The 22,597-nt window shown below is 43.4% G+C and overlaps 1 protein-coding gene and 1 pseudogene across 2 annotated transcripts in view; one reads left to right on the plus strand and one right to left on the minus strand.

Moving 5' to 3' along the window:
- The window catches only part of TANGO6 (transport and golgi organization 6 homolog), a 196,287-nt gene that overhangs the window by 68,134 nt on the left and 105,556 nt on the right, over nucleotides 1–22,597 (plus strand). For both annotated transcript variants that reach the window (XM_075537016.1, XM_075537015.1), the window contains exon 14: nucleotides 1,818–1,875. In XM_075537016.1, coding sequence (XP_075393131.1) covers nucleotides 1,818–1,875 — 58 coding nt within the window. The remainder of the gene's footprint in view (nucleotides 1–1,817; nucleotides 1,876–22,597) is intronic.
- LOC142431838 (ras-related protein Rab-1B pseudogene) lies at nucleotides 19,730–20,327 on the minus strand (annotated as a pseudogene).

The following is a 22,597-nucleotide window of genomic DNA, read 5'->3' on the forward strand; positions in this document are numbered from 1 at the left end:
ATCTTTTTTCCAGAAGGCACACTAATGAAACTAAGGCACGCTTATGACTAAGAAACTTGTCTGCAGCCACCCGTTGGTCACAGAGACATGTTTAAACACATTTTGTTTGATGCAGCCCATGCATGTATGGGCTGGAACGCTAACAGCAATATCTGTCAACTTACCCTCAACACTTTTGTAGTAAATAGGTCCCCTGTTGACTTATTTTTCTCAGGGTCTCTTCTCCAAGGGCCAATGGGCAGAAATGGGGTTAGTTGTCTCTCCTCCCCCCATATGCAGTGAAAGAACTATTCTTTACATTGTGTAATTATGTGGAGCAATATCTATGTGTAAGTAGGGATCTTTTTCCTTTTATGGGAATTGTCCTGATCACATGTGTTTGAGCTTAAGTGGGCTAGTGACGACTACCTGGGATCAAACTCCAGATCAATTTCTTGTACAAGTCACTTACACTTTCTGGGCCTCAATTTCTACATCTGTAGAGTGAGGCTAATAATAGGGGCCTGCTTTATGTTGAAAGATTTAAAATGAAGTAGTCCATGTAAAAACACTAATTATAGGCCCATAATGAGCACCTTAGGAATGTTAGCTGTCTTTATTATTAGTTCTTTCTTATGCTTTGGCGGTTAGACTAAGAATTATAATTCTGATTAAGAAAATAGGAGCTGAAGTATTAGAATCAGTTTCTGCTGCTACAGAGCCAGGCCTTATTATACCATGTAGATATTTTCTCTAATCTCTCAAGAATCCCAATATGGATAGTATTTCATTTTATAGATGGGAAGGCTGAGGTGTGAAATATGCCAAGAATTGCTGTCATTGAATTTTGTATTTCCTTGGGGTGATCGTGAAAAATATTCCTTCATACATCAGTCTAGATGATCAATGTTATGAATCATGTTTGAAGCTCCCCAAAGCTTCATCCCGATTCCCACTCCTACATCCCCCTGTCTCTCCTTCGCATGCTCAAGATGAGGCAACTCACAGCAACACTTCATAGCAGGAATCATGGAGGCAGCAAAGGACATGGCATTAAATATGGGGCAGACATCCCTGTCTTCCCCTGGACACTAAAAAGAGGAACATGGGCACTGTCTTCCTCTGGCCCTCATGTTAGAACCTAACCCTGACTTGTAACTAAGACTGCTGGATAAACAGTACCCGCTCGAGGTGACACACCTTGCTGGGTCCTTGAACTGCGAGATGCTGTGACAGTAATTTGTTACTCGTGTTAACTGGAGTGCTGAAATTTGCAAAATTCAAACAGAAAAGAGAGTGAACCGATCTGAGGTTATCACAGTAATAAAATTTCTGCCTCTCATTTGCATTTCCCTATGCTTTCTTGTGTAGAAGAATAAAGCATTCAAAGTAGACCACCTACAATATCCATCGTACATGACCCTACACCTTGCCTTCCGGGTGCCACAGCCTACAGCCTGTCTTGTCAGGTATAGGATGTTATCTACCGTGGGCTACAATGGAAACATGTTCCTGATTGTTCCCCCAGATACTTTCCATATCTGCTGTTGGGGTACCCTTGATTAATAAATATCGCTTCCTAAGCCCTACCCTATGTTGTCTTTTTTTTTTTTTTTGAGGCTTTTTCAAGAAAGTTCCATTATCTTTTCATTCTATTTTCCAACAAACTTTTTGAAGCCCCTTGTATATATCGTTTTCTCCAGAAGAACTGAAATTTGACAAATGTCTAGCCAAGACAAATAAGAAAAGCATTCGCTCTTTTGAGGCTGACAGAAAGGATTGCGTAAATCTTACTAGCCCTTTGTGAATCATATCACTGTTGTATTTTGTAATTCCAGATATTCTTGGAGAACTTGGAGCATGAAGATACCTTTGTATATCTGTCTGCTATTCAAGGTGAGTTAGTTTTGGTTAGGGTCTGTGGATTAAAACTTAATATAATTTACGTGTGTAAAAGTAGTCTTACTTCTAGATTGAGTTCTGGCCTATCCTCTTGACTCCTAACTGGGACTTGCTTTAATTCATAAAATAATAATAATAATCTTAAAAGGTAAGGCTCTCTATAGTTTGAGTGTCTCATAATGATGAAGAAGTCATTGCTTATGCTTATTTAGCATTCCATGAATTAAATCCTGTCTAGTGCAAGGAGATAAAGAATAGCTTATCTAGAAGCTCTCTTTATATGGATCCTCTGTGGACTTAACTGCTGCCATTATATACCTTTGCCCACTCTTCAAGCTAAAAGAATCTCATGTACTTAATATTTCTATTAGCAGCCAGGCACTTAACCATTCCTCCACCGGGCTCCTTCTTAATATTTCTTTATTAACATTTTTGGCAATAATTTTAATTCCCTTTTGTGGTTCTCTGGTGTTCTTCACATCTCTATTACTTCCTGAAATTAGATGTAGACCCGGCTTCATGTAAAGGGGTGTAGAAAGCTAGTCAGCCTTCCCAAGAAAGTTAGAAGTCGACATCATGAGGTCAGAATCAACTCTTTTGGTGCCATCAGTGCGGTGAAGGGTGAGAGCTTGGGCTCTGGAGTCAGGCTACCTGTGAACACAACCTCACTCCCTCACTTCTCAGGCGAGGTCCCTGAATTCCTCTGAGCTTTCATCTCCTTACCTGTTTAAAGGTGGCTAAAGAGGAATGTAAAAAGGTACAGCCACTTTGGAAAACAGCCGGAAAGTTCCTCAAGAAAGATCAATGTGGAGTTACCACTTAGCCAAACAGCTCCGCCACCTCTGGGCTGAGCTAAGAGAAATGGAAACACAAGTCTCCCTGAAAACTTGTACGTGAATAGCCGTTGCCGCAATAGCCAGTGGAGCCAAATGGTAGAAGTAACACAGATGTCCATCAGTCAGCTGGTGAACAGATAAGCAAATTGTGGTAATCCATACAATGGATTATTATTTGTCTATATAAGAGAATGAAGTACTGACATATATATGTTTCTATGTATGTATGTGACTACATGTATGTGACTACATATTTATATGCTTCATAATAGGTGAACATTGAAAATGTTAATGCTAAGTGGAATAAACCTGAGAGGAAAGACTGTATAGAATACAATTCTGTATGTACGAAACATTCAGAATAGATAAATCCATCAAGACCCTAGTCCAGGTTCTCAAGCCTGACGCACACTGGACACAGGCACTAGCTAAAGGCAAGACTGCCAGCCATTCAAAGAATGGGTGTGGCCAGCTGCCACCTTTTTTCATGACAGCCTTGAGGAACACTTTCAACATTTCCCCTTGTTACTTAGTGTCCAAGATAAAATGGGGTCTTCATTCCATTTGCTCAAGAATTTTTGTTTAAATAGCTAAGAACACCAATCATTTATTAAATTATTCATCTCTCTCTAGACCAGTTGAGGTTCAGCTGATCCAGATTAGGCTTGGCCAGACAGCTCTGGTCCCCCCTATGAGACTGGGGTTGACCGTAGTGGCTCTGGTGTACATGTTCCCAATCATTCCTGGTGCAAGGAGATAAAGAATAGCTTACCTGGAAGCTCTCTTTACATGAATCCTTTACTCACAGTGGTGGCAGAAGTATATGAGAGTGAGAACTCACTGTAGAGACCCCTTCCGTCCTGTCACTAGTGTCTCATTCTGTTGGCTAAACCCAGCCCATGTGGCTGAACCCCAAAAGTTAAGGAGCAAGAAATAAACCCTCCTTTTAGTGGGACAAACTGCCAAGTCCCATAGTGAAGGACATAGATGCAGGGAGGGCTGAAGCATAAACTGGCTTCAATAAATGCAGTCTTCCACATCAGATGCATTCTGTTACCCTCCAATGGCATGTGTGTTAGTCTGGGTAGACTAGAGAAACAAATCCATGGACACACATATGTGTATAAGAAAGAGATTTATATACAAGAGCAACTGAACATTGAGAAAACGTCCCAGCCCCGTCCGGAGCAGGTCCATAAGTCCGATAATAGCCCATATTTCCGATATCAATCTATAAAGTCCTCTTCAGACTCAGGAAACACATGCAATGACCCTGAATACAGAAGATCATAGGCCAGTGGTTAGAAGTTTTTGGATCCAGTGTCATTGGAAATATCTCAGTGCTGGCAGGGGTTTCTCTTTGGCTTCTCCAGCTTCCGAGGTCTCGTTACGTCCGCATGGCTGGTCTTCTGCAGTGTCTCCCAGGGAGTAGCAGAGAGAGATGTCTTCCGTCTCCAAGAAGAAAGTCCCAGATTTCCCAGAATTCTCAGGAGAAGGCCATGCCCCCACAAAGTCTCATTGTTTAACTCCATATTGACAGCCCAGACTCCACCCCTACACTCTTAATCCTCAAATTGACATCAGATTAGGTGAATACCACAACATGTTTGCCTATGAGCACAGAGGCACGTGCTGGTCCCCATCAGCTGGTTCTTGATATACAGACACAGCAGCCGGGGCAGAAGAGCATGTAGAGCAGCCATTCTCAACCTCTGGGTCGCAACCCTTTGGAGGTCGAACAAGGAGGGGTCACCTGATTCATCACAGTAGCAAAATGAGAGTGATGAAGTAGCAATGAAAATAATTTTATGGTGGAGGGTCACCACAACATGAGGAACTGTATTAAAGGGTCGCAGCATTAGGAAGGTTGAGAACCGCTGGTGTAGGGGGAAAATAAAGGGGTAGAGGGCCATATTCAGAGATGAAGGCCTGACCCTGGGGAACCCTTCTTTATACAGCAGGCCCTTTGTATACACTCCCCAAATCCTGAACGAGATGGATCACTACAGTGGCTGCAACAATGGGCTCATGTGTAACAGCCACTCTGCCAATGGCACAAGAACAGTCAGTGTTTTGTTCTGTTGAACCTAGAGGCAGTATGTATGAGCTGGAACCAACTTGATGACACTTAACAACCACAACTAAAGAGCTCACAGTGGTTGAATGATAGACCACTATCCAAAACGTGGACAGTCCAATTCCCATGAAGATGTATAACTTCGGACACCTGATGAGACAGCTCTTTTCTGCGTTTTTTTCCCCTGAGTTTTGTGGCTGACATGCGTTGGAATTGATTCAACAGCGGTGGGTTTAGTTTTGGTTTTAGGTTAACGTGAGTTGTGTTCTAAAGGCGCTAAAAGAAAATTCTTCCAAGAGTACAAAAGGACCACCCAGAGAAGTGAAGGAAGAGTGAGGTGAGAACAGAGACTCCAACAAGAAAGGGGTTTGAGAGAGGTGTACTAAAGCACAAGTTTAAAGCCTGGGGGCGCTGCGTGGTGCTCAGGAACCAGCTGACAAGGGAAATCCAATACATAAGTGAAATAACCTGGAATGCCTATGATTATTAGGTGTCTGGGAACTAGCCATCCTGTTCTTTTCCCGGGGAAGGTTCATTCTGCCAAGGGGCTGCTTCTCATGGACTTGTTTTAGGGCTGTTTTCTGGAAGTGCTGGCTCCTCATTACCGTGGCAGCATTGCTGTGTGGAATACACTGCTTAGCTGATTAACTCATCGAGCTCATTAGCCTCTAGGGTCTGCTATAAAAATCACAACTGTGGGTTGTGTTTGCTTTTATTTATTTTAATTGGTGTGCTAATCATTTAGTAGCTAATTTGGTGATAGGCATGTGGGGTAGATGTGTAATTTCTGTTCTCTGCACCCTAAGATGGACAGGTTTGAATTAATTGATGTTTTCAGTGTTTATAACATGCACTTAAAGATCAAGGCCATTGGCAAATTTTCCATTAAGAAAGGAAGGAGCTGAACTTTCCCACCTGACATGGCCCGTGGAGTTCTCCCAGGGCTGTGGCAAGCCAGAGGCTAGCTGCTCAGAACTCCTACTCGGGCAAAAGAGAGCCTGCTGGCTCTCAGTGGAGTAGCATGTACTTTTGAGAGGAAGAGAGGAAAGAGAGTTCAAAGTTTTCCTTTGTCTAGGCTGCCTAAATGCTCCACGTGAGAATTAAAATGTACCTTTTGCTTATTAATTTCTTCATATTTTGGATTTCTTTTGTTATTTGCCACCAACTTTAAAGTCTAGGCAGAGAGCAAAGGGCAATGAAATGAAACTCTTTCAACCATTCTTTATTAATGCCTGATTGAGGATTTTCTGGTGTATGTGTTACCTGCCCATCACATAGAATAGCTGCCTGGAAGGCAGTACCATGTTGAGAATTAAATCCTGTCTAAGTAATGTTTTGATTCTAAGTGACGATGCATCTCTTCCTATTCCTGCTGGAAAGTGATAGTGGATTTTGTTCTTGTAGCCTTTGTCACCAGGTACACAGCAGCAGCTTCTGTCAGCAGCAAGTTATATATAAATTGCTGAACTCTATTTTTATATTTTTAACTCTATTTTTAATTGAGCACTTTTAATTAGAAAACTTTAATTTTAAACAGAATATTTGCCGTTAAGTGTCTCTCCTTTTAGTCTCCTTGAATACTCTTTTATCTACATTTTACAAGCCATGTATTGTCATCGTTTTACTTTTTTTTTCTAATGACAAGGAAGTAAAGAAAGTAAAAAGTGGAAGCCTTTCCGTTTTCCAAAATGTTTTCGAGAGCCCCATCATGTCTATGTTTTGGGCATATCTTACAGTGAGCTTTGAAATAGGAGATTCAGTAATGAAAGTGATAAGTAACTATTGAAAGGACTTCAAAAAGTTCATGAGAAAGTTCTGTTAACCTTTAATTCCACTTTTCCATAAAAGTTTTGAAGCCCCCTGGTAGGTTGTAGTCTTCAAATACGATATAATAGTCAGATTGGCCTTCTGTGGATCAGCTCATGCACGCTCCTCTCGCTTTCCATCGAAACCAACCCTGAGAATTGAGGCAATTCAAAGATCCGTGTGGTCCCTTAGCAGGCATCAAGGTGGCTCTGAAACACAGCATGTGCAGAGTAGAGGGGAACAGTGCCCTCCAGGATTCTCCAAGTTGTGACCTGGAAGCAGATCACCAGCCTGTCTTTCCTGGAGCCTCTGGCTAAGCTTGAGCTGCCACCCTTTCTTCTCACAGTCTCTCCACGTTGAAGGGATCCTTAGATAAAATGACTATACTCATTTTAAAAATGGAAAACACACACACACAAACAACAAAAAAGGTACAAACACATACACACACAAATGAACTCTGAGCCACACCTAGGAGGTGAAGTAGGCCACTGTGGGGGAAGAGAATCTCCACATGCTGACATGCCCCAACAGATCACATCCACTCTTCCACCCTCTTCCTTTCAGAGTTCTCATTGGCAGAGAAAGTGCCACGGGGAGGGCAGGCAGGCAGGCAAAAGGCCCAGAAGGGGAAAGTTAGATACAAGTTGGAATTGTTTTCACAGAGTTTCAATCTGCACAAGATTGCAAGTCTTAGCTTGTCAGAGACTCAGCTCCCTATCTCATTCTCAGACTTCTACCTCGAGTGCGTTGGGAAACTAACCGAAAATAATTCTCTCCCTTGAAGTACCATCTAATTGGATCTTGGCATTGAAATCTGGAAGGCAGGCCTGTGAAGTTTATCATCTGCATTGATGTCCTCGAAATGGGAAGGTTTCTTTGGGTTTCTGTACTGCCTAATTAATGAAGGTGCATTAATGAATGTCTTAGATGCTAACTCCAAAACCAAGCCAAACTCAGTGCTACCGAGTTAACTTCAACTCATAGTGACCCTCTATCGCGGAGTATAAACTGCCCCTGTCTGTTCCCAGGGCTGAGGTTCTGTATGGGAGCAGAGAGTCTCATCTTTGTCTTGCAATATGCGATTTCAGTAGGTTCTGAAAACAGTTGTAGAAAATAGACACTGTCCCCATTGTTTTAACAGCTTCCTTGAGATATAATTTACATACCTAAAATGTACAATGTACTGGTGTTTAGCCTAATTAGAAAGTGGTGCAAAAATCACCACAATATAACTTTAGATAATCTCATTATCCCCAGAAGGAATGTCGTACCCATTAGCAGTTACTCTCCAGTCCCCCTCCTCTGAATCTCTGGCACTCACTCATCTAATTCCTGTTTTTATAGATTTACTTGTTCTGTTTCACAAATAGAATCATCTAATAAGTAGTCTTTTGTAATGGACTTCCGTCACTCAGCATAATGTGGTCAGTCCCCTCCGTTGTTCTCAGGTGCCATCCAATTGGTTCTGACCCTGTGTACAACCAAAAGAAACACTGCCTGGTCCTGCACCATCCTCACAAGTGTTATGTTTGAGCTCCTGTTTCATCCATGTCGTAGCATATGTCAGTACTTTGGTCTCTTCAATCGTTGTAGAGTATTCTGTTGTATAGAGATCTATGAGGGTGTTCCAAAATGTTTGTGGATAATTCCATTATCTCTTAAATTCTGTTTTCCATGACCTTTTAAAAAATCATTTTATTAGAGACTCATACAACTCTTAACGCAATCCATACATATATCAACTGTGTAAAGCACATTTGTACATTCATTACCCTCATTCTCAAAACATTTGCTCCCCACTTAAGCCCCTGGCATCATCTCCTCATTTTTCCCTCTCCCTCCCCGCTCCCCCCTCCCTCATAAACCCTTGATAATTTATAAATTATTTTGTCATATCTTGCCCTGTCCAACATCTCCCTTCACCCACTTTTCTGTTGTCTGTCCCCCAGGGAGGGGTTATATGTAGATCCTTGTAATCGGTTCCCTCTTTCCAACCCACTCTTCCTTCACCCTCCCAGTATCGCCACTCACACCACTGGTCCTGAAGGGATCATTCACCCTGGATTCCCTGTGTTTCCAGTTCCTATCTGTACCAGTGTACCTCCTCTGGACTAGCCATATTTGTAAGGTAGAATTGGGATCATGATAGTGGGGGGGGGGAGTATTTAGGAACTAGAGGAAAGTTGTATGTTTCATCATTGCTACATCGAACCCTGACTGGCTCATCTCCTCCCCGAGACCCTTCTGTAAGGGGATGTCTAGTGGCTTACAAATGGGCTTTGGGTCTCTGCTCCGCACACCCCACCTCATTCACAATGATTTGATTTTTTGTTCTGATGATGCCTGATACCTGATCCCTTCAACACCTCGTGATCGCACAGGCTGGTGTGCTTCTTCCATGTGGACTTTGTTGCTTCTGAGATACATGGTTGCTTGTTTACCTTCAAGCCTTTAAGACCCCAGATGCTATATCTTTTGTTATCTGGGCACCATCAGCTTTTTTTTGCTTATTCAGTGATTAACTTCAGTGATTGTCGGGAAGGTGAAGCATCATAGAATGCCAATTTAATAGAAGAAGGTATTCTTGCATTGAGGGAGTACTTGAGTTCCACGAACTTTTTGAAGACCCTTGCTCTATATTTTGTTTATCTGTTCATCTGTTGAATACTTGGGTTGTTTCTGTTAGCTGTTGTAAACATTACTACTGGGAACGTTGGTAGACAAGTATCTGTTGGGGTTTCTGCTTTTAATGTTTTTAGGTATATTCATAGGAGTAGAATTTCTGGGTCGCATGGTCATTTTATACTTAAAAATTACCTGAAAAACTAGCAGACTTTTCCTTAGAGTCTGTACCATTTGATAGCAGCTCGTTTCTGATTTCTCCATATCCTCAACAGCACCTGTTGATTTTGGGTTTCCTGATTGTAGCCATCCTTGTGGGGATGAAGTGGTAGCTCATTGTTGCTGTGATTTGTGGTGATGAATGACATGGGTGTCTCTTTATGAGCGTATTGGTTGTTTGAATTTCTGCTTTGAAGATCTGTCTATTCAGCACCTTTGCCTAGTTTCAGCTTGTCTTCTTATGAGTGAACTGTGAGAGTGGATCTTGATATTGTCAGTTGCTTCTTAGTTTCTTGGCTTCCAGGGCTCATTTCAAGTCCTCACCTCCTCTTTATGTAGACTAGCTGTCACAAAGGGGAAGTCACTGGAGGGAGGCCCTGGTAAGATCCCTTGGGGAAAAGAGTAAGTTGTCTGCTTTACAAACTATTAAGAAAGCATATTAAGAAAGTACCTTCTCTGCAGTACATCCACTTAAATTTTACCCTGGAGCCACCTCTTTAGTAAAGTTGGAATTTGAAGACAAGTTAAGCAGGATCAAATAGGTGAGAAAACTCCTGAGTGAAAGAACAAGCTCCTCTTGAGGCTGATTTTTCAAGACAACATTCCTGTGTCGGCTCTGCGAGAGCAGCTGGAAAGAGGACCAGGTTCATGCTTTTCTCAGTATAAAGAGTGAGCAGTAGCATTACCCTTCATTTGAATACAAAACTCCTCACCTACCAGATGTGATGAAGGTGACCCCTGAAGCTGTGCACACACTTAATAAGCCCAATTATACTTTTTATTAACCCTGACATAGTTCATTCCTTTTGTTGCTGAATCATAAGTCTGATGCAATTTCTATTTTAACTGCACAAAGCATCCATGTTCCATTCTGTAGTCCTGTGGAGATCTTGGGCAATAGTGAAAACAAGCATCTAAGTTTTATTGACAGGTTCTTCAGGTATTACACTTTCAAATGTGGTTTCCCTTCTTGACTTCTCTGCTGTCCCCTGAGAGGGTAAGGCTGGGAATGAATTGAGCCTCAGGGAATGGAGCCACCAAAGACCAATTAGGTCTTCTCTCTTTTCATCTGCCTGGACATGATGGGGCCAGGTTTGCGCTCTTTAGAGAAGGCTCTGTCAGAAGTGCGTTTGCACTTTATGGCCGACTCTTGCTTTCCATTATTATTAACCTGTTTAGATAGGGACTTCTAGAAAGAGAATTGTAAAAATCACCATTGGCTGTTGATTTTTCCCCCTGAGTTGTTTAAATGGTTATTTATTCAGCCAACAAATACTGATTAAGCATGTACTGTGTGAGCGAGTGCTTTGCTTGGAACAGAGAGAGGATATTCCTCAGCAAGAAAACACCCGGGGCTCTGCTTCTGTGGTTTACAGTTGGTGGAGGGAGGAGGTATGGATGGTGGCGATTATTAACCAAATAATCACACCAATAAGTGGGCGATGTTCCATGAGCACCTGTCGTCGCAGAAAGAGAAGATCTGATGGGTAATTAGGAACTCGTGCAGCAAAGATGGGTGGGAAGAGTGTTCCAGGCCCAGGGAGCAGTAGATCCAAGCTGGCAGCAGGGAGGAGCGTGCAGCTGAAGCACTCTGGGATGTCTGTGGACTTAGGAAAGAAAGGGCTGCCAGGTGAGCGGTAACTACCTGCAGCCCCTCTGTAAACAAAGCTCTTCCCAATCTTGTTGAGCTTCCTCTGAACAGTTCATTGAAAAGCAAAAATCTGCTGCCTTTGAAAAGTCATGGTCTTTGACCATCTACCTGATGTAGTAAGGCAGTTTCGCGGCACCTGTCCTGTGTATCACAGGAGCCCCGGTGGGGCAGTGCTTATGTGTTGAGCCAAGGTCAGAAGTTTAAAACTATCAGCCGCTCCATGGGAGAAAGATGGGGCATTCTGCTCCGGTAAACGGTTAGTCATGGAAACTCATAAGGGCAGTTCTCCCCTGTCCTCCAGGGTTGCTGTGAGTTGGCCTTAACTTGATGGCAGTGAGTTTGGCTTTTGGTTTCACTTCTGTGTCAGGTCCCAGGTTTGGTGGGACAGGCCCGATTTTTATCAATTTTTCCCACGTCCCACAGCATTTTTAAAAAGTCCCGATTTTTGGAAAGAATGCATGACAAGCTAGGGTATACAGTTTTCAGCTGCCATGTGGCTATTTTGCCAGGATATGAGTTTTATCAATGGCGTCCCGCTGGTGTCCCACTTTACCAATGTTAAAGTCTGGTTACCTTACGCCTCATCACCCCTCCTTAATACCTGCCGATTTTCCTGAGACACTATGAGAATGTTTGGATCCCCCTACAATGCTCTGAGCTCAGGGGTCCAGTCCACAGCCCTGGCCTATTATGAAAACATTCTCCACACAGCAGGTAAAAGGTAAACCCACATGGAGTCTTGTCAGGCTAGTGGTCATTAAATAACTTCTGAGCTGTAGAAGCCATGTTTTCAAATGAGATTGAACATGAGTGTGTCCACATCTCAGGATATTTTTCTTTTCATTTTTCTCCCTTCTTTGTGCCTTTTTCCCCCTTGCATTTTTTTGTATTTTCAAGGTATAAGCATGTATGGCTTTTATAACCAGAAGGAAATGTTTTTTTAAAATGATCTGACTGTTTAGGGAAATGGAATCGTTTTATCTAACAAGACTCAGAGACCAGCAGATTGAAACAGATGGCTCCCTCTGTGGTAATACCCCCCGCTGACCTCACGGCTGAGGCGCACCAAAGCTCACAGTGACGGTGGCGTTTCCACCATGAAATTATATGATGACAGAAGAAATCTAACTGACAAACAGATGTTTTTCCCAAGTGGAGCTTTTCTTAATGAAATGGTTGCTTGGAAACCAGACCATAATAATAACTTTTCTATATTTAGTTTAGAAAGCGATTCAGTGTGCAGAATTAAGTCAAAGAATACGAATTACTTAAAATTGAACCTATCCATTATTTCTTGTCTTGCACATCAGCACCACAATGGTTAAATTGGGGACACTCTTATCCCGGCTGGATCTATCCACATGCTCTTTACCACCAGGGTCATATAAGGAAAAAGATGGCTCCTCGAGCCACTCTGCTCCATTCCTCACTGTGCCTCCGCAGCGAGTGCGGTGGCATTTGATTGGACCACGCTGAATGAACTAGCGTAGCAGCGAACGTGTGTATTCAGTAAGACATGCTCTGTCAGGTTGCTTAAGATTCAGAATCTCCGGCTGGCCTCCAAACCTGCTACACCAAACTGAACTTTGCCCACCACTTAAAGGTACATTTTAGTATTTCCTTAAATGTTTTCTGAAGACATCTTGTTATCTGGGAGAATAAGCCCCAATTCGCTTCTTCACACACTTGAAAAGAAGACTGCTAAGACCAAGTTGTGCATGGTGAAAATAGTACCAAACAATAAAAACAGGGCATTTTTATGAAGCATGGTAGCTCATTGCTTACTTCATGAGAGGATGGTGCGGCAATCAGTCTCCCTAAAAGTGACAGCCTTGGGAGCCCTGTGAGGCCGCTCTACTCTGTCCTGGTTGGGAGCAAGGGGTCAGAGTTGGCTTGACGGCATGAGGTTTTCATTTTGGCGAGTGAAAGAAAGGGCCCCAAAGTGCTCAGTGCTTATATCTATCAGCTCAGAATTCACGTGATGAAAACAAAAACACCAGGTTTATTGAATATATTTCACATTCCTTACAAGTCACCTTTAGGGTGCCATTCGGTAGCTTTCAGTATATTCAGAAAGCTGTTCATCCATCTAGAACCAGTAAGTTCTAGAACACTTTAGTGCCCTATTCCCTTCTGCAGGTGCTTTTACTTTCTTCTTTAGATTCCATACATATACGTCTTTCCTTATGCAAGAGTGCTTCAAAAAGTTTTAGGGAAAATGGAATGGAAAAATAATGGACATTTTCCCTGAGTTGTTTGAAACCCCTGCATACTTGGATAAACATTGGCCTGTTCACTGCAAGGGTGGAGGGTCAAACCCATTAGCTACTCCTCAGGAGTAAGTTGCGCCTGTCTCCCGGCCCCCTGCCCCCCCCCATGATTTAGGAACCCTATGTGGGGGCTCTGTGACTCACAATCAGCTTGATGGCAGTGGTTTGGTGGTAGTCCCTAAAGCTATTGTGGAGCTGTTTGTGGAGCTATTGTGGAGGTGTTTAGCGTATCACAGGTTAAAAATGGAAATTATTTGAACTCCAGGCGTTTGTAGGGCTCTTTTGTAGGGTCCCTCCATCAGCTGAGTTTCAAGGTACAATCACTTCTGAATTTCGTTAACACCATGAACTCACTTTGCTCATCTTAAAGAAAGATACCAACTAGAAGCAAAGCCACACAGTCCAGTGGCTGAGTGTGAAGCTGGCTGCATGTGAGATGCCGTGCCTCTCTTGACTCTGACCTGGAAGTACGTTTTCTCAGATGAGGCTAATACTGCATACCGGTACGCTTAGCTGCGCTGACTTTAGGGTTAGGATCCACAAAGCCAGTGCTCTTCCTCACAGATGCTGCTGCCAGGCCGGCAGTGAGTGGTTTAGCAAAGTGGTTGAGAGGGCAGATTTGCCTATCTGCTCACAGTCACTCGGGAGCTCTGATCTGGGGCTGTGTTTCCTGCCGGTCTGTTCCTCAGCTATCCCAGAGTCAAATCAGGGATAATAACAGTGCCTCCTTCAAAGGACTGCTGGGAGTCTTCAAGGGATGCACGCTTGCAGAGGGCTCCCAACAGTGCCTGGCATAATGAAAACGACCCTCTTAGGAAGTGTTGGGAATTTTTACTCTCTTTGCTCTGATGTTTTATTTATTGGTAAATAACTTCGTGATTCAAATGGCTTTCAGTAGGTCTACTTAAGGGCCGATATATGTGAACAACACTCATATATACACACTTCATATATGTTATTTTTATGTAGTACACATTTATATGTATGTACACACATTTTATACAAAACACACATATATATTCACTCCATTTTGCTTTTCCCCCTTTAAAATGGGAACTAGAAAACAACTTCAGCAAATACACAGGATAACCCATAATCTATTGATTTTAGTGTTTCAATATATTTTGCTCCCAATTTAAAGAGAAAGACATAGTATGAGTCTCACAGTTCTTTAACTGTCAGCCATCACCGCTTATTAGACTAACCCTCTTTTTTCCTCAGGCTTAAGTAATACCCATGTTGAATCTTAATAAATTTGTTGAGGCTTGTCTACAGTTAACACTAGAACTTTGGGATTTTAGAGAAACGTAATGTCAAATTGGCATGCTAGACGTTATCATTTGCTCTAATTACAAAGACAGCCAGCTATTCAGTTGAGTTCCCCATACTTCCTTGATTTAATAACCGACTTCCCCAGTTTGTGTAACTTCCTGGATGCTTGGAGCTGAAATTGTTAGTTTCCATCATAATAAGAGGTGTCAAATGTAACAACTAAAAACCTCTGCTACAGGATTGTGTTTTCTCTTCCTATGAATTATACCTTAAAAAAACAAAAATCTTTATGACTGAGAGTTGTTAAAAAGGGCAGTCATAGATTGCTGGCCATAACAGACAATGTCCCTGTGCCCACCTTCTTCTTGTTGTTGAGAATGAGGGGTCACGTTTATGATACCATTTAAAATATCATGGCTTGGGTCAGGTGCACCATATTCCTCAAGGGAATATCTCTTTTTTAAAAAAAATCATTTTATTGGAGGCTTATACAATTCTTATCACAATCCATACATACATCCGTTGTGTCAAGCACATTTGTACATTTGTTGCCATCATCATTCTCAAAACATTTGCCTTCTACTTGAGCCCTTAATATCTGCTGCTCATTTCCCCCCTCCCTCTGTGCCTGCCTTCTTACAACTTGTCTGAACCACCACCCATTGCTCTCTGGAGCTAGAACTTCTGCAGAGGAGTATGCGATTTCCTATTCCCTTTCTAGCTTTGTTTCTGCCTATTTTCTTAATTATCTAGAATATGGCTCTTAAAGAGTCAACAGCTTGTCCCTTGGCCTACTTCTCATGACACTTTTAACCCATTGAGATGATAGTCCCTTTACATCCATTTTTTTTTAAACAGTTTCTTCCTAGTAATGACTGCCCTGTTTCTAGATAATATGCTTACCCAGGTCTCTTTTGAGTTCTAAATTTCCAGACATTATCTGTTGACTTTTTATGTTAGATTCAGTGTTCAGCCATGTGCATGCATATAAATACATACATATACAAACACATACACACACCCTCTCTGTTCCAGGGTGCTGTCATTTTTCCATTATGATTTTGCTTAATCACTGAGCAGTGTTAACTTATGAATATATGAGGATTTTATTATTGGCTGAGCCTACTTAAGTGATCAGGCACCCTTTCTTGTACGTTTGATCCTCAGGGTCTGCAGTTTGAAACCAACAGCCATCCCATGGGAGAAAGACAGGGCTTTCTACTCCCATAAACAGTTACAGTGTGGGAAACTCACAGGGGCAGTTCTACCTGTGCTGTAGAGTCAGTATGGACTTGATGGCGGGAGTTTCGTTTGAGTATTGAGTTCTGTTTGACCCAGATTTGCTGAACCATCTCTTTAGACTGTGACACCTATCTCATTTTCTTATCCTTATTTTTGGTTAAAAAGAATTTTTTTGACTCCTTCATTGATAACATTCAGAGGAAGAAAATAGAAACGTTGTGGACTTTCTTTAAAATTTTTCATCTCGGTGCCTGGCTATCGAAAGAGATAGTGTCTGGGGTCTTAAAGGCTTGAAGGTGTACAAGCGGCCATCTAGCTCAGAAGCAATAAAGCCCACATGGAAGAAGTACACCAGCCTGTGTGATCACGAGGTGCCAAAGGGACCAGGTATAAGGCATCATGCAAAAAAAAAGAATATATGTGTGTGTGTGTGTATGTGTATATGTATATATATACCATAGTGAATGAAGGGAGAAGTGCAGAGTGGAGACCCAAGGCCCATTTGTCGGCCACTGGAGATCCCCTCATAGAGGGGTTTAGGAGAGGAGATGGTTCAGTAAGGGTGCGATGTAGTACCGATGAAGAACACAGCTTTCCCCCAGATCCTGGATGCTTCCTCCCCCCAACTACCATGATCCAAATTCTACCTGTAGTACTGGATAGGGCAGAAGTTGTACACTGGTGCATATGGGAGCTGGAGGCACAGGGATTCCAGGGTGGATGATACCTTCAGGACCAAAGGTGTGAGGGGTGATGCTGGGAGAGTGGAGGGTGAGTGGGTTGGAAGGGGGAACTGATTAAAAGGATCCACATGTGACCTCCTTCCTGGGAGATGGACGGCAGAGAAGACGGGGAAGGGAGACTCCGGATAGGGCAAGATATGACAAAATAACAATCTATAAATTATCAAGGGATCATGAGGGAGAGGGGAGCGGGGAGGGAGAGGAAAAAGAGAACCTGATGCAAAGGGCTTAAGTGGAGAGCAAATGCTTTGAAAATGATTAGGGCAAAGAATGTACGGATGTGCTTTATACAATTGATGCATATATATGTATGGATTATGATAAGAGTTGTATGAGCCCCTAATAAAATGTAAAAAAAAAATTTCGTCTCAAAAGTCTGCTCTCTTTTAGAAGATTATCCCCTCACTTATTTTTAAATCATTTTATTAGGGGCTCATACAACTCTTATCACAATCCATACGTACATCAGTTGTGTAAAGCACATTTGTACATTCATTGCCTTCATCATTCTCAAAACATTTGCTCTCCACCTAAGTCCTTGGCATCAGCTCCTCATTTTTCCCCCTTCCTCCTCCCTCTTTCCTCATAAACCCTTGATAATTTATAAGTTATTATTTTGTCATATCTTACACTGCCCGATGTCTCCCTTCACCCACTTTTCTGTTACCTGTCCTCCAGAGAGGAGGTTATATGTAGATCCTTGTAATTGGTTCTCCCTTTCCACCCTGCCCTCTCTCCACCCTCCTGGTATCGTCACTCTCACCACTGGTCCTGAAGGGATCATCCGTCCTGGATTTCCTGTGTTTCCAGTTCCTATCTGTACCAGTGTACATCCTCTAGTCTAGCCAGATTTGTAAGGTAGAATTGGGATCATAATAGTTGGGGGTCCCCTCACCTTAAAACTTACATTTTTACATATGTTTGATAGATGATACACTTATTTGTAAGGTTTAAAATTCAAAAGGTGCCAAGAATATAGACTTAAAGGGTTTTCTGTTGTATTTAGCCCCTTTTCACCCAGTTACTCTCTTCAGAAATAGCCAGTTTCAGCTGTTGTTAGGTTCCATTGAGTTGGTTCTGATTGGTACTGACCTGGGCCCTTTGTCATCCTCACACTTGTTATGCTCATAGTTGCAGCCACTGTGCCAGTCCATCTCCTTGACAGTCCTCCTCTTTTTTGCTGACCTTCTACCAAATATAGTGTTCTTTTCCAGGGACTGGTCACTCCTGATAACATGTAAAAAGTATGCGGTTGAAATCTCCTCACATTTGCTTCTAAAGAACATTGGCTATCCTACTTCCAAGACAGGTCTGTTTTTCTGACAGCCCGTGGAATGTGCCATATTCTTTGCCAACACCACAATTCAAGTGTATTCAATTCCTCTTCAATCTTCCTTATTCATTGTCCAGGTTTCCCATATATATGATCATACTGCCTTCAAGTTGATTCCAATTCTTAGCGACTCCAGAGGCCAGAGTAGAGCAGCCCCTTTGGCTTTGTAAGACTGAAAATCTGTACGGGAGCAAGAAAGCCTCCTCTTCTGCCCTGCACATAGACGGGGATTGAAAATACCATGGCTTGGTCTGGTCACTCAGAGTGACATCTTTACTCTTGAGCATTTGTAGGAGAGGTCTTCTTTGCCTAGTGCAGTGTGTTATTTGATTTCTTGGCTGCTGCTCCCATGAGTGTTGATTGTGGATTCAAGTAAAATGAAATCCTTGACAACTTCAGTATTCTCTTCATTTATTGTGATGTTGGTCATGAGGAATTTTGTCCTTTATGTTGAGGTGTGCTCCATACTAAAGGCTGAAGGCTGTAGGCTTTCATGTTCATCAGTAAGTGCTTCACATCTTCCTGTTTCAGCCAGGGAATCCTCCAATCCTCTTGCCACGTTTTTCATGTAGCCCAGATTCTCAGATTATTTGCTCAGTAAACAGATCGAATAAATATGATGAAAGAGTACAATCCGAATACACACTTTTGCTGATTTTATACCATGCACTTTCCCTCATTCTGTTTAATGACTACTTCTTTTTTTTTTTAACAATTTATTTGGGCTCATACAATTCTTTTTTTTTTTTTTTCCCTTGCAAAAACCCTCGGTCACCTGAGGGCCGGTGGAAATGGATTTTATTTTGTCCTGTTCCATTGTTCCCCAAGTGGGTTTTCCTTGCAAAATGCCTGGCATGACACCAGAGGGGAACTGCCTGAGGCACTGCCCCACCCCCCACGGGCAGTCAAGGGACTTAAATACAAGCTGGGTGGCAGGGCAAGAGACAGCACAGGGACATGGCTTCTTAGGTCGAGACCAAGGTTGGTTTTTCTGCAGCAAGCAGCTGGGCCAGAGGGCAGGAGTGGGGGCAGAACCCGGGGTGCAGAGGGGTCAGGGGTCCCTTTGGGCCCTTCTGCCCCCACACATCCTAGAGGAGGGCAGGGCAGTGGCCTGTCCTTTCAGCTCCAGCTCAAGGAAACCGAAGCCGGAAGGGAGAGAGGGTAAGTCAGGTGTGCTGCCTCTAGCCTGCTGGGCCCTCTGCCTCCGCCTGCCTCAGGGACAAAGGGCCCAGGCGGCTGCCCGCCCACTTGCCCAGGCTATGTGCACAGCTGGACAGCAGAGGCGAGTGGGGGAGGTGGGGGGAGGAGGCAGGGGCCAGGGTGAGCTGCTGGCCCCTTGGCCTCATGCCTGTTCTAAGGTCTGGCCCCAGGTTGTGCATCTCAGGTCCCCTGGCCCTACCCAGGCAACGACAGGAGCCGGAGCTGGAGAGGCCAGGGAAGGTCCTCAGGTGGGGGTGAGAGAGAGAGGGGTGGGTGTGGCAGGGAGCAGAGAGGAGCCTTCATCCCAAAGAAAGGTATGTGGGGGGGTCTTTTAAAGTGACCAAGAGGCAGCAGCAGCAGAGAAGCCCCCAGCCCGCCGCAAGGGAGGGCCCTGACAGAACGAGGGCAGTGGGCAGACAGGCCAGAGGAGGATGAGGAGCTCAGGATACCCCAAAGACACAGACTCAAATGCCCCAGAGGGAGGGAGGGTGGAGACTGCGTGTCCTGCTCCCTCTAGGGCATCATCTCCAGGAGCCCTACCACACACACACACACACACACACACGTGCCCTTCCTAACAACAGCCACCACCTGCAGGGGTGCTGTCGATCTTGAGGTTGGGCCGCTCACCCCCCGAGGCAGCCCCAGGCCCCATCCGCTTTTTGATCTCCGCGGCCATGGTCATGAAGTCCCGCTCCACATTGGTGGCGTTCTTGGCGCTGGTCTCCAAAGAAGGGGATTCCCAGAGAGTCTGAGAACTCCTTGGCTGTGGTGTTGTCCACCACCTTCTTGGTGGTGAGGTCACTCTTGTTGCCCACCAGGAGCTTGTTGACGTTCTCGCTGGCATAGCGGTCGATCTCCTGTAGCCACTGCTTCACGTTGGCATAAGACTCCTGGTCAGTGACGTCATATACCACTTTGATGCCGTGGGCTCCCCGGTAGTAGCTGGAAGTGATCGTCCGGAACCGTTCCTGGCCAGCTGTGTCCCAAATCTGCAGTTTGATGGTCTTGCCGTCTAGCTCGATAGTGCGGATCTTGAAGTCCACGCCGATGGTGCTGATGTAGCTTTCTGTATATGTGTCATCAGCAAAGCACAGCAGGAGGCAGGACTTGCCCACGCCTGAGTCGCCGATCAAAAGCAGCTTAAACAGGTAGTCATATTTGGGGCTCATGGCGGCGGCGGCGGCCCGCTCGGTCGCTCCCTGTCGCCTCTGCTCCTGGGGCTCATACAATTCTTATCACAGTTCATACATATACATACATCAATTGTATAAAGCACATCTGTACAGTCTTTGCCCTAATCATTTTTTTCTCCTCTTTTCTTTTTTTTACATTTTATTAGGGACTCATACAACTCTTATCGCCATCCATACATATACATACATCAATTGTATAAAGCACATCCATACATTCCCTGCCCCAATCATTCTCAAGGCATTTGCTCTCCACTTAAGCCCCTTGCATCAGGTCCTCTTTTTTTTCCCCTCCCTCCCCTTTCCCCCCTCCCTCATGTGCCCTTGGTAACTTATACATCGTTATTTTGTCATATCTTGCCCTATCCGGAGTCTCCCTTCCCCCCTTCTCTGCTGTCCCTTTCCCAGGGAAGAGGTCACATGTGGATCCTTGTAATCAGTTCCCCCTTTCCAACCCACTTACCCTACACTCTCCCAGCATCGTCCCTCACACCCTTGGTCCTGAAGGTATCATCCACCCTGGATTCCCTGTACCTCCAGCCCTCATATGTACCAGTGTACAGCCTCTGCCCTATCCAGCCCTGCAAGGTAGAATTCGGATCATGCTAGTTGGGGGGAGGAAGCATCCAGGATCTTGGGGAAAGCTGTGTTCTTCATCGGTACTACCTAATGACTACTTCTTGGTCTATGTACAAGTTCCTCCGAGCACAATTAATTATTCTGGAATTCCCATTCTTTGTAGTTATCCATAACTTGTTAGGATCCATACAGTCTAATACCTTTACATAACTAATGAAGCACAGGTAAACATCTGCTTTCAGCCAAGATCCATCTGACAACAACAGCGATATTCCTTATTTCACATCAGCTTCTGAATCCAGTTTGAGATTCCGGATGTACTGTTGATGTACTGCAGAAAATGTTTTAAAATTATTTCCAGCAAAATTTTAATTATGCGTGGTACTAGTACTGTTTGGTAAATTGTGCATTCTGTTGAATCACCCCTTTTTTTGTAATAGGCACAGACAAGGATCATTTCCCATCAGTTGGCCCAGTAGTTGTCTTCCAAGTTTCCTGGCATGGACAAAGGAATACTTCCAATGTTGCCTTTGTTGGAGCATCTCAATTGGCATTTCGTTAATTCCTAGAGCCTTGTTTACCCGTACTTTCAGGAAAAGTTGGACTTCTTCCTTTGGTGCATCAGTTTTTGAATATATGCTGCTTCCTGAAATGATTGAACATTAATTCATTTTGTTACAGTGCTTTGTTTATTCGTTCCATTTCCTCAGTATCTTCTTTATCTTTCCAAAGATATTTTATGAGCATGGCGAAGGCGCTTCAATAAGTTTGTGGGAAAATTCCCTTATCTTTTAATTCCATTTTCCATGACCTTTCTGAAGCCCCCTTTTATTTTCCCATGTACAGAAATACATGTGTGAAATAAAATACACACTGTTCTGCAACTTGTTTTGTTCTTGCCCAGGAGTTAAGAATTCATTCTATACTAGTACTTTACAGTTACATTTAAAGTGTATTATTTTTATATTATTTTCTACCTTTCTCATCTATTCTGTAAACCTAAAAGGGTGGGCATGAACATTTTTCTTATAGTTTTAATAAAACCTTTATTTATAATTCACATACTTGAATGTATAATTCAGCGGTATTTAGTAAAGTCACCCAGCTAGGCACTGACACCATAATCTACCACATTTTCATCCTCCCTTTAAAAAGAAACCTAGTCATTCTGCATTTCTCATTCCTCCACTTACCCCCCAGCCATAGGAGAACCACCGACTCTACTGTCTGTCTCTAATGTTTGGCCTGTTCTGGACATTTCGTGCAAATGGAATGATAAGATATATGTTCGCTTGTGTTTTTTATAGTTCTGTTGGTGGAAGTGCATGAGCTTTAGGGGAGTAAGTGACTTTCAGGTTGATGTGGGTATTTGGGGAGGGGGAGGGTGTTAGCTGCCTAGGGAAATTGAGACAGGTTAGTGTTTTGAGGTAGGGATGGCTTAGGAGGTTTCTGGAAGAGGGCCAGTTAGAACAGTCCCTTAGAATCGGACTTTTTTCCAGTGATAGAAGAATACTGTCTAAAGTGCGACTATTGTTATTGGTTGCCATTAAGTCGATTTTGACTCTGGGGACTCCATGTGACAGAGTCAAACTTCCCTTAGGATTTTCTGGGTGTAATCATTACAGGAGCAGGTCATCGGGTGTTTGTCCATCGCAGCGACTGAGTGGGTT

The sequence above is a fragment of the Tenrec ecaudatus genome, chromosome 18 (genome assembly GCF_050624435.1).
Source record: "Tenrec ecaudatus isolate mTenEca1 chromosome 18, mTenEca1.hap1, whole genome shotgun sequence".
Taxonomy (NCBI): domain Eukaryota; kingdom Metazoa; phylum Chordata; class Mammalia; order Afrosoricida; family Tenrecidae; genus Tenrec; species Tenrec ecaudatus.